General features: G+C 29.9%; 1 protein-coding gene across 1 annotated transcript; it reads right to left on the reverse strand.

The window, feature by feature from the left end:
- Window positions 1-499: 499 nt before the first annotated feature.
- LOC117208421 (pollen-specific leucine-rich repeat extensin-like protein 4) lies at window positions 500-17,817 on the reverse strand. The gene is made up of 3 exons (XM_033449615.1): window positions 17,723-17,817; window positions 1,736-2,188; window positions 500-1,128 (listed from the first exon to the last, which is right to left on the reverse strand). Exons 1-3 carry the CDS (start codon window positions 17,735-17,737, stop codon window positions 1,033-1,035), a joined length of 564 nt encoding a protein of 187 aa, XP_033305506.1. The 5' UTR covers window positions 17,738-17,817; the 3' UTR covers window positions 500-1,032.
- Window positions 17,818-18,065: the final 248 nt, after the last annotated feature.

The following is an 18,065-nucleotide window of genomic DNA, read 5'->3' on the forward strand; positions in this document are numbered from 1 at the left end:
GATAAGTAAATACTTTTACCCAAAGAAGATAGGATAAAATATTTAGACAATTTTTTTGGAAGTTATAATAATTCAAAAGAATCTTTCTGAATCTGTGAAATACTTTTATAGATTATTTAAACAAGTAAGACTAATTTTTACAGTAAAAGTTGTAATACTAACTACAGGTTTACAATTTTTTATAGATATACAAGCGAACATATTGAATATTTTTTCATTGTTATTATATTTTAAACAGTCAAGTTATTTATAAAAATATCTTTTTAAATGAAGTAATTTTTTAATATACTTGTATATCAAAATTATAAACTTGGAATTGTAAACCATTGTTTGTTATCCTTTTGTATTCTGTTCCAAATAAATTTGCATTAAATTAAATTTTTGTATCTTCTTTAGTTTCTGATCTACTTTTATTGAATTGTGTATATTGATCGAAAAAGAAAATTCATATTACAGTAGCTTTAAAGGGGAAATAAATGTAAAACTAATGAAGTGAAACTTTTTACAAAAGTACAAATAGTTTTTTATTAAAATATACATATATATTAGTTACAATAATTTTCATTGTGTATCTTGTATTAATCAGAAATTTCTGAATTTGTTAACTTTCTATATGTGATAATCCTTTGTGAATAGTGCTCTAAAATAATGTTGAAATTTGCAGAAAAGATATTTCTGATTGTATAACTTTCTTTCTGATTCATTTGATAATAATTTGAAATTAATAGAGATAAAAGTAATATATATAATAAATTAATACAAGTATTATGCATGAATTTCCATCTCAACTTATGGTTAATGATATTAACATTACAAAGTGTCTTTAGTATACTATCATTGACAGAGATAAATAGTATCTCAGTCTAATCGTAAAAGTCACAAAACTTTGTAATAGTAATAACATTACTTACAGATTGATTTTCTCAAAATCTCATGGATGATGAGTGTTATTATTGACTAAAATCTCTATAATTCACGAGATTCACGTGTTTTGAGTATTTGATTCAGAGCATTCTTATGGAATAGGATTATTTAATAAGGGCCACCAGGGCTTGATGGTGGAGCGCCATAGTTATCTGAAGGAGGTGATTGTGGTGGGGGTCCATATTCTGCATTTTGTTGTTCCTTCTATAACATAAGAAAAGTACAGCCCTTTACAACTTGTTTCAAAAAATTCCTGTATTTGTGATAAATAAGTGCTTCATTGACTTTTAACAGTTATTTTTTAAATTTATCTAACATCTAATTATTATTTGCTTACTTATAGTGGATATTTTCTAATCCCAGATAAAATCATTTCTAAATAATTTTTCTCAATAATAAAATATTACATGTCAATTGTAATTATATATGATAGGATATAGTAATGATAAAAGTGGTTCTTTAAAGTAGTGTTAATTTTTTTACATACATATCTTTATATGTATTTATATACACTGCAAATTTGTGACTCTGTGTATACACATGAAGGTAAACACAAATTCAGTTCATAAAGTACGTAATATAATATTGTTTATTTTGATATTCAATCATTAGTAATGATTATGTCAATCAGTATTAAGTAGATATCTTGATTAGATTCTTTGAATGCAATTATTATAATAAATATTTATAATATTCACAATTGTATTTATTTAGTGTCTCATTTGATTTGGACTTGACGTCCAATCATTCGAATGTGTTTACAATCGTCAGCATAATTTTGCTTTAAATGTTTAAACTTTGTGTACTTTACCTGTGTCTTATATCGAATGAAATAGACTTCTGGTTTGCTGGGTTGCGTTGGTGCTTGAGTCGGGAGAACAACTTCTGGAGCCTCTTCTGGCTTTTTCACCAGTACGTAGATCAAAGTCTTTTCTTCATCTTGAGGCGGTAATGGTGGTAGAGCTGGTGCTGTTGGTGTTGGTGGAGTAGGTGCTTTAATAAACACAATCTTGTAATGTTTCTGTGGTGGTGCTGCGGGTGGTATGTATTTTGGTGGTTTGTATTCTGGCGCTTCCGGAGGTGGTACATGAACGTAAACGTGTTTATGGACGACAGGTTGTTGTTGGGGTGGCCCATAGCGGTCTGGGGGACCATAACTACCGCTTGAGAGACTAGCACCGCTCGATGGAGGGAAGTACGAGCTAGGTGGTTCCGGTGCTGGTTTCGAGTATACTGTCGTAGAAGCTACCAATAGTAGCGTGGTCTGAAAGAGTTTTCAATATCTCGAAGTTATTATAATGAAATTGAAGGATAAGGAGAAAAAACGAGGAATGTCCATTTTTCGTGATTTTCTATTTTGTAACATATTTTATTTGTAACAATTGGAATTGCAAACCTATCAAATCGCAATGATTATAATGTTCAAAATAATTCTTTCTTATGGTGTCTAAATAAGGTACAAACTTCATTTTATGAACAATACGGTTAAATTCATTGAATATTGTTTCTTTTCTATTAGACTGAAATAATAAAGTTTGATTTTTCGATAAAGCTGTTTTGTATCATATTGATTTGTAATTCAAGAAGAAGAAAAGCGATAAAAGTGGGTATTTGACATATGTCGTCCACACATAATAAACATGAATTCTTCTATATTATTCTATAGCTAAATTTATATTATGTCGCGACATTCATATAAGTAGAAAGCATTTTCATCAAGTTCAAAATTGATTAGTATCGCCTATTTCTATTTCCTAATTTTGTAACCTTTCCATTTTATCTCGTTATGAAATGCATAATATTAATAATAAGTTTGTGCTGGATTTAAAGTTTTGAATTACTCGGATTCAGAAGCCTACTTACGATTTAGGCATATTTTTTATATCCATAGTGAATATCGTATCATATTTTGTGATAAAAAAAAGTTTTGAATTCAAGTTCTAATTCATTAGCTTTACATATAAATTAGTTAATAATTTCGATTCATTAAATCCAATAAATGTGTTTAAAGTAAATCTAATGCTAATAAATGTAGAAGCCAGTAGTTGCAAATAACCACAATTAGCTTAATGGATTTGGCTAAAGGGGACAGTTACATAGTATCAGCTGTAGACGTTTAATTCACATTTAATTACACTTTCCTTTTAGGGAAACAGTAGAAAAGCATTGACATCATTTTAAACCCGTTTTAGATGCACTATTCACTGATTACGATAATTACAATAGATTTTTATTCTTCCGTAGTTCGAATTCATCTTGACGTCTACTATAATGTAATAAGAAAAAAATATGATCGTACTTAAGAAATCCAAGGTGAGCTTGGTTTCTTCACGAAAACAAATTATTTTCGAAATTTTTTATTATAGACATTTATTGTAAACACGATACTGATCAATTTCGGTTAAAAAATTTTTTGTTACATAGTTGTAAATGTGTCGTGTCAGACGGACTACCCTGTATTTATCGAAACAATGTCAAAAATAGAATATTAATGAATTTATACTCAGTTATTGAAGTCAAATGTAAGGTCTTTTAAATTTTACTTTTATAACTAAAATATTTTACTTTTACTTTTTGAAGAGATTGAAATTCTTAATTGAATTAAGTAATAACATTCTTTCAACGAGTATCAGACAAGAATGACAAGAATAACAAGACATGATAAAATAATTTATTTTCATGTAAAAAAGTGTAAATCTTAAAACATATGTAACCTCTCATATCTATCGACTGCTAGTACATTTGAATAAACAGACATATTAAGTTCGAAGTTAATATTATGCAGCAATTTGATTTACGTTTCCAGAATATATTACAGAGTTATCTAGAATTAATTCGATATTCCGAATTAATTCTTTCACGCCAAAAATTAAATTAAACATAAATTCTAATAAATGAAAATAAATTCAGTAGCGAAGATGATCAAACATGTTAGCCAATATCAGATAGTGATAAAGTAAAGGATTTATGGTTTAATTTTTTTAGAAATTAAGTAATTTGTCTCTATTAAGTATCGATATTAACCGTTGAAAAGAAACAGATTTTCTTAAGGAAAAGGGAGAAGAGAGAGAACAAAGATGGCGTAATTAAAGTGTCATACTAATTATTTCCAGTGCAGTGACTATATTTAAAAAAATAAGTAGTGTCTTTTACTTTTCCTCTTGCATCCTGGCTTTTCCTTTTCGAGTTTCCTCGCTCTGTTTATTTTTTCTTTATGCGGGAGAATCTGCTGCATTGTTTCTTAAAAGTCGTATAATTATCTCCTTATTGGCTGATTACGAAACTAGTAGTTAATTGAATAGTAGAGTAATTGGTACTAGACTTCATTGATTTCGTGAAAGTTTCTTCAATGGAATTCCCATGATTAAAATGTCAACATAAACGAGTATCATTAAATTAGAAAAATAATATGTTTCGGATAACGAAGTCAGCCAATTATCATATAAATAATGCGTGATTTTTTGTTTGAATCTTTTAATTAAGTGAACCGCTTTCCATCACTTTATTTATTTCATCTCGACTGCTATGTTTTGAGTAGTAAGTTTATAGAAACAATTGCAGGAAGCTTTTCCGCCCTGCCACCAGAGATCTACGCTGCCGTGTTGGTTTAGATAAACGTTTCTGGTCAAGAGTCAAGAGGTTTTGAGAAAAATGACTACCGAAATATAAACTGTTATATTTTCAGTCTCAATACAGAAACGGCTTCCTTATTTAATATGCATATAGATAAGCTATTTTCGTACTATCTGGTAGAAATGACGTTGCAGATATGTGACTTAACCTTTCCACTTAACCTACTCCAGTGCGACACGTGAAACTTTCCCACTAGTGTTCCCACTCTAAGCACTTCCTACAAGCAGAACTTCCAAACGACTAGGTTAATCAACGAGTCTAGCAGCGGACCCAGGACGAAACTCTCTTTTTTTCTCATCATTGTCCCTACATCTCTCTCGCTCTTTCTTCAATCCCCACACAATAAAAACGTTTTATCTAGCTTAAACTCATTATTCTTTATCATTGTTCTTTTGATTAAATATTTAGATCAGATGTTTATCAGAGATTATCTACAAAAGAAAAGGTTTTGTCTTATTGTTAAATTGAATATTTCGTTAAATTTTTATATTAAACTTTTGTCATCCTTTTTTGATCATGAACATTTAAACATTTAAATATTGTTTTGATTATGCAATCCGTTTTATAAAATGAAATATTGTTAATTTGCAACTTTCATTATACGATCTTGTACAAGATTTTCCTATAAAAAGAACGTTGTTTAATCAAGTAATCACAAATGATATAAAACGTATCTATGTACATAGTGTACAAAGTGTGTCTCATTTTATCGATCCACATAAATATGTATCTTCTAAACTATACTTCATTCCAAAAAGTTCACAATGTATAATATATGTCATTCTACAATTATGTAAAATATTATGTACAGCACATAATATATCATATTTAAACATCAGTCAAAACATAATTAACTTATTGATCGCCACAGTGGTCATTGGTCAACCCACGTTTTTTACAACATTTCTTAGAATGATTAAAATAAGATAAATTTGTGAATGACTTAGACTGTTAGAAAAAATTGCGTAAATATAATATAATATTTCGTTTTATAGTATCTATACTTTACTTAGTATTTCAGTTTATCTAGCATTAAGGAGTAAACACTGAACAATATTACAAGTGTAGTTAAATATTTTGATATTATAGTATTATAGTATTAGTATTATAGTTTAAGTGCACACATGTGCATATTATGCCATCATTATATATACTATATTTACGTCTAATGTATATTGTAATAAATAAATGTATTTAGAATGTATGTAGAATAGCCGTCGCTAAGATAAGAAAAAGTATATTTAAATGAACCAGCTCACTGTGTCAAAAGACCTTCGTGTAACAGACATAAAGTCTGGTGTACAATAAAATATTATTATTATCCATATATTCATCAGTACGGGTATTACGTATGCACGTATATGGGCATGATGCCAAGTCTGTCTATATTGACCGATTTAACGGTAGAAATGAGTGTGTTATATTTGTGGCTATTAAAAGAACTGATTTCTGTATACATGTATAGATGTTTATGTTCAGGCCTAATTCTTGTATATTTTTACGAAAACATTTGGATGTTATTCCGGCTACTGATACGATTATTAGTGGATTATTGGTTACAATTGTTTGGTGTCGTATTTTTGTTATTTCTTCTGCTATCTTCCTATCTTCTCTTGATATTTCTTTGTTATGCTGTTGCCGTTGGGGTTGATAATTTCTATTAGGTATGTCATTCTGTTCTTTTTATTTATTAGTTTCGTTATTTGTTATTGTATAATTTATCTGTATTGTTCTATGTCAATATATCTTTACGTTTCTTTTGTAAATTTGTACTTTTGTATGATTTTGTGAATGATTCCTGTTGCTTGGTTATGTCTGTTTGTATATAATGCGTCGCATTTCATAGTTTCTGTTATTTGCTGTATTTATCATCTTCGATTTCTTCTTTCAATATGTATTCTCTGTGATTCCTGGTAACTTAATAACTTAGTCCCAGATGGCTATCATAAATCCTGCAATTGCTGGTTACAAATCTCCTTCTTCGAGCCATGGATATGTCAACTCAGCGTTTATATCATCTTGTTCCGCGATATTTACACGTTTTCCATGTAATGGTTTCGTCTTACACCTTTCTATTGTTTGGTCTGGTATTTCTGGTTATTCCGGTGCATATATTTAGCATATTTGTATTTAGATTTAACCACGTATATTGTGTATCTGCTTGTGTGATTGCTATGTTTATATCTGTTCCTCTTTGAAAAGATGCTGCGAGTGTTTTTATCTGATTATTATTATTATTTTAGTCTATTGTATTGTATCGCGATTTTAGTTTATTTCCTCCCACGATAAAGTGTATCAAAATTCCTGTGACAGAATCTCTTTCATAAAGAAAGGACAAAGCAGATATAGCTAATGATGAGGAAATGATAGAACTGAAGATAACGAATACTTTAACGGTTAACGTGATTATCGCATCGGTGTTGGCAGGGAACAATACAGGAATAGTTACGTTGGCGAGAAAGATAACGAAACGGTCGTTGAGCACCAACACCGGCTGAGCAGTGAAATTTCCTCAAAGATGTGGGAACTTACTGTTAGTTGTTGACGATCCAGCAGCGCCAAGATCGCGCGTGGGTGTCGGTTTACGTAGTTTCTTCGAATTTCGTTCCGTACGACAGGAAAGGAAGAGCAGTTGCATAAGCGTAACAATTTAACGTGGTAGAAAATTGATTGCGAAACGGTCACGACTGCTCTTTCGCTGCGTTTCTAGTATGTATGCGCTTACAATGGGTCACGGAAGTATTCGAACACTCATGATAGAATTTTTTGATGAATATATTAATTGCAGTAAATAATACAGATCGTACCTACTTTGGAACAAATTGCATTAATTATACTTGCACTATAGTTAACACAAAGTGCATACTACAAAGGTCGGAACAAAATTTATGCTGTGTTAGTGAGGTTAAGCAGGTAAAAGAAATTCATAGAAACTTATGTACGAAAGTGCTTTGTTGAAGAGTCATGAGGGTTTAAAAATTTCCGGGAAGGTTTTCCTTGAGACTCGTTATGCAGAATCGTAGACAGTATTATTTATGGGGCTCATGCTAAACAGTTGATTTATGAAAATGTGATAGAGACAGAAAACCAGTTTTGGGAATACGTCCAAAATGCATTTACTATTATTTTCACGACAGCAGGAATATTTGAAAGAGTCCGACAGTCATTAGTTCGAATGAAAGCTCGCATTCTTGCAGAAGCAAGAAATTTCGAACATTTATTTATTGTGACTGCCAAAACAATTAATACAAATTTTTACTAACGCTTATATAACTCTTCAATAAAGCATTTTCTAACATAAATTTATATGAACTTTCTTTATTTACTTAACCTATTACCATGTAATATAAATTTTAAAATTAAAAAAAATAAAATAAAAATCTTTTATAATGTAGATATTATGACACTATCGGTTATAACTACTTGGTCGTACCTACTTGTTACATTTATTGGAAAAATCTAGCAGCATTTGTTTTATTTAGCCTTACATTATAAGGCACATATGATATAAATAACAATTTTATAACGAAATAACTAGAAAACAAGAGTTGTGATGACCATTCAATTTATAGTAAATATCAGTAGCAGTCCGAATAAAAGTATAGCCTCATGAAATTATTCAAATATTTATCAAATTTATTTATTATACGAAATTTTTTGAAAATTCGTTACTGTAATGAGATACGGCCTTCTTCATTATATATTATAATAGTAAAATTTGAAATCAATGCAAAAATGTATATAGAAATTATAAGACACTTATCGCAAACATACGCCTTGAACAATTAGTATGCTACATGAATAGCAGTCTTAAACATGTAGTTAGTACTAAAGATGGTTTCACTACCGGTTGTACTATTGTGGCTCATTAATATATATAGGAAGTAATTAACTGTTCAAATACTTTGTTGGTTTTTGCAAATTGTATGCTGCCAATAAATATCCTGTAAGTCTTATGTAAATTATCAGATTCGTTTCTAATTTCACTAATATAATCACAAGTCATATCTCGTTACAACGTTAGAGACGGTTATTGTGGCTGTTTATGGCGAATAATTTACTGTTTAGATAGTTTGCTGATCTTTGCAAAGTGTACGTTCCCAATAAAAATTGGGTCAGTGCATAAGTTCGTGCCCGATCCAATGGATGTCAGTAGATTATTTGCCTGCAAGTCACATCTGTTACTGTATGTGTGAACTTCATGGAGAATAAAAGAGGGACATTCGATCGCTATTTCAGCAGCAGACTTTTGTGTTTCGATAGTTTCTACATCGTAAAGCAAAAATTTTGAAAATGAGCGAAGGAAAGATTCGTTTTCTTCATGTCATGCCATGCGTCATGTCATGCTCTACGAATTCCAGGAAGGTGTAACAGCGGAAATTGTCGTAAAAAATATTCAGGACGTTTTCCAAGACCATGCATCACTTCTTTGTACAATAAAAAAGTTTCTCTGGAATTTCTTCAGTTGAAGTTGGATTATTTTCCGATAAATTAAGCAAAACGTCATTGTTTATCATTTTCCGCAATTTGTAGAACATAACACGATGTAACTGAATCTTTTCTCCGTTCATTTTCAACATCTTTTTCTTACCATGTAAAAACTGTCAGAGAACAAATGTCTGCTGTTGAAATAAGACTTGAATATCGCTATTTTTATTCGCTATGAAGTTCGAGCATGCAGCAACAGATGTGACTTGCACACAAATAATTTAGTGACATCTGTTGGAATTGGGCACGAACTTTTGCACTAATCCAATAACTTGTATCCCTATGTCAATTTTTAGATCCATTTCAAAATTCACCAGTATAATTATGATAGTCGTGTCTCGTTATAGTGCTAATGAGATATCATGTTTTGTATAATACAGTGGGATCTGAGGATAAATATTGCAAGCAGTTTTCTGCTTATGTTTTTTAGTATTACATGTATCTCTTACAATTTCATATCTTCCCTATTACCCTAGTACAAAGCTAATATTGTACGTATTAATAATGTGTATGTAAATATATTATAAACGCGTGTATGACAACATCGAAAAAGTAATGTATTATATCGAGCGTTGAAGGAAAACAAAATACATTTCAAAGGTTAAAAAAAAGGTGTGAAAGTGTTGCAAAAATTACAAGAGTCTACGACGTTCGAAGATCTATGATTGATATTAAGAAACAAAAACAGAGAAAAATTTTAATGGAATTAAAAAATAAGCATCTAGACTTTATTATATGTGAGTAATGTTATACGATGTTTCGATAAATCAACAATGCAGTATGTTAGTTTCTAGTTGTATATTATGCGAAAAGTTCTGAAATCTGGATAAAAAGGGTTCCTAATTTTAGGTCCCAATGTTAAATACTGAAAAAAAGAAAATTATAATGAAAGTGACGATGAAAACCTGCCCTATTTTGAAATGTTCATGGCATCAGAAACATAGAATGTAATTTAATGAAGCCCAACGAAGGAATAAATTGGTAATAGTGAGCAATTTGGTCAGTATCTTTGATTTTTTTAAACTTCAATATGTTAAAAAGGACTATTTAAATAAGTAAAATGTAACAAGGGAGTATCATGAACAATTATAAGTACTTTTAATTTTATTGTAAAACTATACCTAAATCTAATCTCAATTTCATTATATGAATGCTATTAAGTGAAAGGTGTTAAATAGTAAATAGGTAAAAAAGAAATTTAATTCAATATTTATTAATAAAATAGTCGAATAATGAAAGCGTTATAAAATATATAACAAACAAAATTAAAAAAATTCAACATGTGGTATGCGTTAGGGTTAGGGTTAGGTTCCGCTATAGTGAATGGATCGTGAAAAAAAATTAACGAAATTTAATGCGGTTTATATTAGATTGAGATTAGATTTAGTTAGTGTTAAAGTGAAATTAAAAATATTTACAATTCTTCGTGTCACTTTTTTCCTAATATTTTGATTGTTTAAATAGTGTACTTTTTAAGCTTGTTGTTTTTGTATATTCTTTCATTATTATTATTACTTATTTATTTATTTTCTCCATCTGTAGCTTATAGTTTTTGGATAAATGTCATAAAACGTTAAGCTTACGAATCTCAAACCTTTAACTTAAAACCTGAAATTTATATTTTCAAAACCTAAGTTATAGTTACAACAATATCGTATTCTTTGTAATTGTTCTTGTAATTATTCTTTTTAAGGTATATGATAATGTGTCGGTGTTCGATATTTCATTTTTGATTTGAAGTCTTTCTATATTGAAGATGGGTTCAGGGTATTTCTGTTCTCAATTTTGAAGATGCTTCAGAACCATGACTAATGAAACGAGACGATAAAAACAAGACAGAAAAATATTGATTAGTTGTCATGAAAGGTAGATTGCTTTGTAAAATGTTATAGTTAAAAAAAGGACGCGTGTTTTACTATCCGGATTCCTTCATTCGAATACTCATCTCTTTCCCAATTAATTCGGTTACTACAAATTCCGCTATATACAGAATGTCCTGTTTAACTTGAAATGTTCAAATATCTGCAATAATACGAATGATATGACAAATTTATTAGACAACAGTTGTATGATCTCGAGAAAGACATATTGTACTTTTATCTATTTGATCTTGCAACGACCTTGAAACATCATGTAAAGATAGTATTAAATTTTTAAATTATTTTTTTTATTATATATTTGTTATATATATGCTTGTTGCTGGCATTCGGACGTTTTCAAAGCATTACAAACCCGTGTCTTTTGCATCATCCACTATCGAGATATAAACTTTAAAAATCGATATGCCGTCAGCATTAGCGTTACCTAATATATACCATGGGAACACATAAAGATGTTTTTCATAATGCTACTACTTACATTGCATTATCGACACATGATTTCGCAGTTTTCTAGTGTTTCCAAAACGGTCAGTCAGTTGCGAGTGACTTGTGATTGCAATCACTTGTAGGTTAATTCCTTGCGTTGTTCTGTGGAATTTTGAAGTGCACATTTTGATAATGGATGGTACAAAAGTGTTTCTAGTAATATTTCTGCTATATATATACGTCTGAATGTCAGCTATAAGAGTATGAACTAAAAAATAGAAGTATTATGGAGGTTACAAATTTTAATGTCACTTTTGCAAGATGTTTTAAGGTGATCGCAAAATCAAACGTATAAAAACATAATATGTTCCCTTTGACGTCAAATGATTTTTGCCTGAAATATTTTTTCGCATCATTCGTACTTATCGAGATATTTGACCGTTTCCAGTTAAACAGAACATACCGTATATATGAAAAATTTCTCAAATACTTTCGTGAACCACTGTACATAGGTGCTTGCTTACGACAGATCGATCACGTGAGTACGTGGTCACATGCACGCGGAATACGCGATCAACTTTCATCGTGAAAACAATTCGGCTACTTTCGAACGGCGGACCAACTGCATCGTTGTACATTTTCGCTCTCCTTATTCGTACGTTCGGATGCTTAACATTGCATTGATGAGCTTTTTCTTCCGTGAACGTTTTATTGATCGGAACGAATTGGAAGATTAATCGTCCGTAAAGATGCATCGTCGTTAGCAATACAACCGTGAAACGAAGTAATTACTTTAACGATACAGGCTCTGTATTTGAGAGCAAATTTATTTGCTTTTTTCCTTTTATCATTTTCAATGAAGCAAAGGGTCTAAACATTTTTATTTCATTACATTTTTTTAGTCTAATAAAATAAAGTGTTTAGTTTTTTACACGCATTATAACTGTTATAAGAGAAATTTAAAAAGGTATAGTATAAGAGTTAATATCTTTGATTTAAAAATTTTGGTCACGGATTTATCATAAGCGATACAAATTTTTTTGTTCATCAGTAATCATCATCGACGACAGAAATTTAATTTTGGTTACTAGTAACTAATATAAGTGACTGAAATTTTTTTTTATTACTTTCCCAAGAAATGTTTAAAATAGTCGTTATTTTGGATCTCTGGTATTTTATCGATATTTTTCTTTTATTATCCCACTGGTTTATAGTTACATTGATATGTGTTAAAAGGTTAATAAGATTGAAACTAGTGTGTTCATTTTTTGCAAAAATGGAGGGAATGAAAAATTTATATATGCTTTAATGTGAACTTTTTATTTATAAACAATCTTTAATTTAAATTACAAATTATTCGTTCGTTTTAATTAATTGAAACTTCGTTAATAAATGGAATTGCATAATCATTTATTTTGAAAGTGCTGTAAGTTCATTTTCTGTAATTTGTAGTATGTTCAAATAGTCGAGGCATTAATGATCAAAAACGAATAATATTGAAATTAATCAACAGTACTTTGTGTTTCCTGCTCTTATCTATAAACATATATAGATTGAAGCATAAAACATAAATTTTAAATAATTAAAATTTAATGAACTGTACAATTTTGAAAGTGTCTTTGAGTCTATTTATGACTACTGGTGGAATTAATTCTAAAAAAAGCTAAGTAGATCTTATAAGAATTTTTCAATCGATGGAAACGTCGATATCCCTAAACAAAGGAAGATGAACTTAGACCACTTTCAAAGTTGTCGATTATAAGAGACATCTATATTTCTATTTATGCTATACTGTCAGTGTAAACATCATATATGCTCATATGTTCATAGTAAGGTTCATAACCTCAAAAATTTTTGTAACATAATAAACTAAATAAAACAAGTTATAAAGTATAAATTTTTTTCTCCTTCATCGTTAAGACGGGAGAAAAGTTTCGTTTCTGTAGTAAAATGCATGTGAAGTGTACGATTCTGGCCAGATCTCTGCTTTAAAATCAAGTGAAATCGTAAAATGTTGATGCATCGACGCCCACGAAAGAAACACGGCCACACTCGTTATGGAATTTAAGTATGAAATTTACTTCTCGGTATCTTTTGTCGGAGACAGCTCGAACGAGGTAAATTAAAGAGAAGGAAAAGAGAAAATTTCACATGGTATGGTTATATATACGTGATATGTAGATATGTGAAACACATAGAGTAAATAAGATTAACAAAATCCTCTGTTTTTAACAGTACGTATTTATTTTAATAATTTGCGATGTTATCGATGTTGCATTATTTTATGCGATATTTTAATAAACGATAAATTAAGAAGTATTATATATATACTATTCAGGTTGTATATGAATTAAATGTACGTATCCCAAAATTAATTCTTTTTAGAACGAAGACTTTTATAAGTAAAGTTTATTATTTATTTTTAGCTTGTTTCCTTAAAATTAATATTATTTCTAGAATTGCGCTAGATAGGTCAGTATATGGTATACACATTTAACTATGAACCAGAAGGATTTGGCAGTCGTATCAAATCGCAAGTCTCTCGTTCGCGTTGATGATATTTAATTAATGTGTCAGTCAGTAATGCTTCGATCGAACACATCCTAAAAGACTGCCCAACGTATAGCGAACTCAGATTAACAATATATACACAGTACAAATAAAAACAGAACGCAAATTATGAAAGCGAGACTGAAGATGATGTAAAGAAACTGCACTACTAATTAGAGTAATTTGCCTAGAGTACTAAGAGATAGCGTACCTTCATTTAGAGTAATGCGATATTAATTACTAGTAAGAAGGATAATACAAATCTAACACTATATCAAAGAAATATCGATATTTTTATGTTTAATTACATATTTTTGTAATATTATTAATTTTTTACCTATATTCGTATTCCGATTATTATCTACACTTGTAGCGAGCGAAAGGTCGACGTATGAATGATAATAATAAATAATAAAAAATAATGATAATAATAATTTCATATATTGAATATATCAAATATCTTTCATTTTTATCAGATGTTAATAATTATGATTGTCCTTTTTTATGTATTATAATATTACATTACATATATAGCGTAAATGGAAACCTATAACATATAATTGTAGACTAAAATGGGTAAAAACGTTTTACAATTGATACGGTTACTTTGATATAAGTTTCTTCCAGAGCATTCTAATTCACAGCAGATTTGGAGCGGAAAATGAGGCTGGCTGCTGAGTGTTAATCGCGAATTATCATAACTGGGATATTTTTTGCTCGGTTTCTTTTGACTCTATAAAACTACTGTGAAATAATTTTTGTTTTTTGGAATATGCTTACTTGTGTATCTACTCATATATTTTTATAACAGAATGATACCTAACAGGCAGAAACCTAACACAATAATGATAATAATAATAATATATAATAATAAATAAAAATAAATAAAAATTTTTGTTTTTTCAGTCCACAGTATTTGTATTTCGTATTTGTGTAAGTTCAAAATAGAAAGATTTTAGATTAAACGAAAATGCTGCACTTTTCTGTGTAAAATAGAGGATTTAAAAATTTTGAGTACATATTAAAATATGTAATACTCCGAGTAAATAATCGAATAACTATTTTTACAATATTTTATTTTTTACATTTTGCCTTACTATTTATCCAATTTTATCTTTATAAATTGTATTCTTGTATTTTTTTTTGGAACTGTTAATCATTTAATTTAATACAAAGTTTTATGCGTATGGTTTGTTGTACTTGACTAAGTGTACGTCCTGTTTTTGATTGTTCCTTTCTGTTTTACATCACTTGGTTGAAGTTCCTTCATTATATAAAATGATTCCAAATATAAATATAGAAAAATTGTTTAATTTCAAATGCTTTGTTGATAAATTTCATTTTTACAACGTTTTGATACAATTTGTTTAGTTAAGTGAAATGAATTTATTGAACCCCAGCTTTTTTTTCATCTAATTTCTTTATTATTTCTTAGATATTTCAAGACAGCTTTTAGCGCACAAACCTGTCAGTTGTGATCTCACTTTTGGAATAGAATTCAAATTGCATGGGCCGAGATAGTATATTTCAGTTGCAAATTGCGAACAAATTATAAACGATCCGAAAGAGAAGTCATAACATGTAAGGGTAATCAACAGGTTCCACAGGAGATCAAATTACACGAAGACCAGTCGTGAAGAACAGATCGGAAAAATGAGCATCAACGTGTTGTTAAAAATATTACCTACTTTAGCTACTATCAGATATCATAACCGTTACAAGGCAAATTAAAAAGTTATGGTATAAAAGTAATTATAGACCTCTGTAATTTAAAATTTTTGGTTACGAATAACCATTATAAATGATTAAAATATTTTTGATTAGCGGTAAACATTATCGATGATGGGAATTTTATTTTGGTTACCAATAACCAATATAGATGAGCGAAATATTTTCTAGTTACCATTTTCGAGTTACCAGTTCTAGTAACCATTATCGATGGACCGAGTTTTATTTTAGGTGTCGATAACCATTATCGACGGCAGAAGTATACTTTCGTTACACTGGACTATTGTCAATTGTTGTTAATATTACTGATGATTTGTACATATTTATTGACAAACTGAAAAAGATTACTTATAAAACTTATGTATTTTATTATGCCAAGAAACAGTATGAAAATGATATGTGGAACATAAGATAACATACAATAAAATATTGCATTATAATATATTTATCCTATTCTTTGTTTCATATATTTTCATATCGTCTTCTTTGCTTAATAACATATATGAGTTTTATAATTAAGCTTTTTTATGTTGTCAATGAATACTAATTATCAGTAATAATATAACAATTGACAATAGTCGAATGTAAGTAGAAAATTTTTGTTGTCGATATTGGTTAGCGGTAATAAAAAAAAATTGTCACCATCGATAATAGTTATCGGTAACCAAAACAAAATTCGGGTCATCGATAATAGTTATTGGTAACCTAAAAAAAATCTGGTCATTTATATTGATTACTTGTAATCAAAATTAAATTCCATCATCGACAATGGAAAATTAAGTTTTTTTTAAACATTTCATTTTTTCAGAAATTTCTTTAAGATTTATTGATGACTGGCTTCTTAAATTTAATTAAAATTAAAATTAATTTTTACTCAATGACGTTTCTTAAAAAAATGTTGCTAAGATAACTGTTATTTTTAATTACTGGTTAGTATGCATTGCCAAATAAGAATCAAGAAATTATCCGAATTCGAACTTTCACTGTATCCACTGTACATATATTTCTCGGATATCGATACGATAAGACTTTATACGATTATGAAAGAAATTCTGAAACATTTCGAAAAAATACTCGGAAGCGCTTTGGAGAATTGAAACTTGCACGAGTAAATTTTGGTTTTTTCTCTGGAATCATATTCTTCCGGGGGAGAATATTTAAAAAGAGAGAAGAAAAACATTTCTAATCGAAACTGGAGTATTATTGGAGTGACTATTAGTCAGATATTATAATTTTGTTTATCATTATATATATACATACAATACAGGGTATTTCATTTTAATCGATCCACGCGAATATCTGCTAAACTATACACTATCCGAAAAGGTGTTTCAAATAAAACTTACTTTATTTTTAGAGGGATATCTTGCGATGATCGCAAATCTTGTTTAGGCGGACGCGTCTTCGAGATTTCAAGATGACCTCTATTTTTTTAAATGGAACTATACATTTTTCTATGCACCATTCGATGCATTTTTTAATTCTCTACAAAATGATATTAAGGTACTTGTATTGAAAAATGATTAGTTTAAAAGATATTTCAACTTTAATCTTTTAAAACTTACCGTATGAAAGACAAGAAAAGATGGCAGCGCTTTATGTTTACGTTCTCTTCGTCTGACGTGCACTCCATTCCACGAAATTAAGATCGAAGTATTTTTTAAAGTAGGCACTTTCAGATACAAGTACCCTAATACTATTTTGTAGAGAATCGAAAAATTGTGTAATTCACATTAAAAAAAGAAAAACAGAAAACAAAGAGCATTTAGACAAATCTAAACATCATAACAAGACATCCCCCTTGAAATGGAACAAGTTTTATTTGGAGCACTTTTTCGAATAACGTTTGGCTGACATTTTCTTGGCTCGATTGAAACAACATTTGAAAGAATTTTTCACTAGATCTGTTAAGAGTGTGATAACACAATTGCGATTGTTTCACAGTTCTCATAAACTTTGCCCCCCTTTTTCTTTAGTCAATTTTTTTACATAAACGGTCGACGTGCAGAAAGTCGGAAATTCGAAAAATTGGAAAAATCGGTAGAGGCGACAAAGTTAAAGAACTGACACGACGAAGGAATCGAACAACTCACCAGATAGATCAACATCGTTGTATTTCGCGGCGATCGAAGAGGGTACGAGGACGAAAGGTAGATGTCGCAAAGGAGAACGTCTTTCACCGACGATCTTTCACTGTTGTGCCGGCTGGATCGACACATTCGGACTTTTATACGAGCTGGAAGAGGGGAAAAGGAACATCCTCGGTCCTCTTCCTTCGCTCATTCGATCATCGATCGGGCGATCTTCGTTCAGGTGACTACGTAACCCTGATCTTATTACGGATTAACGACATCCCTGGTTTTCGTCTTGGCCCGTCTAGAATGGTTTACGGAGGCGAAATTTACACCGGGAAATTTTTCGCCATTCAAACCGGTG

The sequence above is a fragment of the Bombus bifarius genome, unplaced genomic scaffold (assembly GCF_011952205.1).
Source record: "Bombus bifarius isolate JDL3187 unplaced genomic scaffold, Bbif_JDL3187 scf7180000008072, whole genome shotgun sequence".
Lineage (NCBI taxonomy): Eukaryota > Metazoa > Arthropoda > Insecta > Hymenoptera > Apidae > Bombus > Bombus bifarius.

Excerpts from the sequence above, each read along its gene's own strand:
- LOC117208421 (XM_033449615.1), bottom strand. Across the intron at positions 1,129-1,735 it reads TCATTCGATATAAGACACAG|AAGGAACAACAAAATGCAGA; the intron begins GTAAAGTACACA and ends CTTATGTTATAG.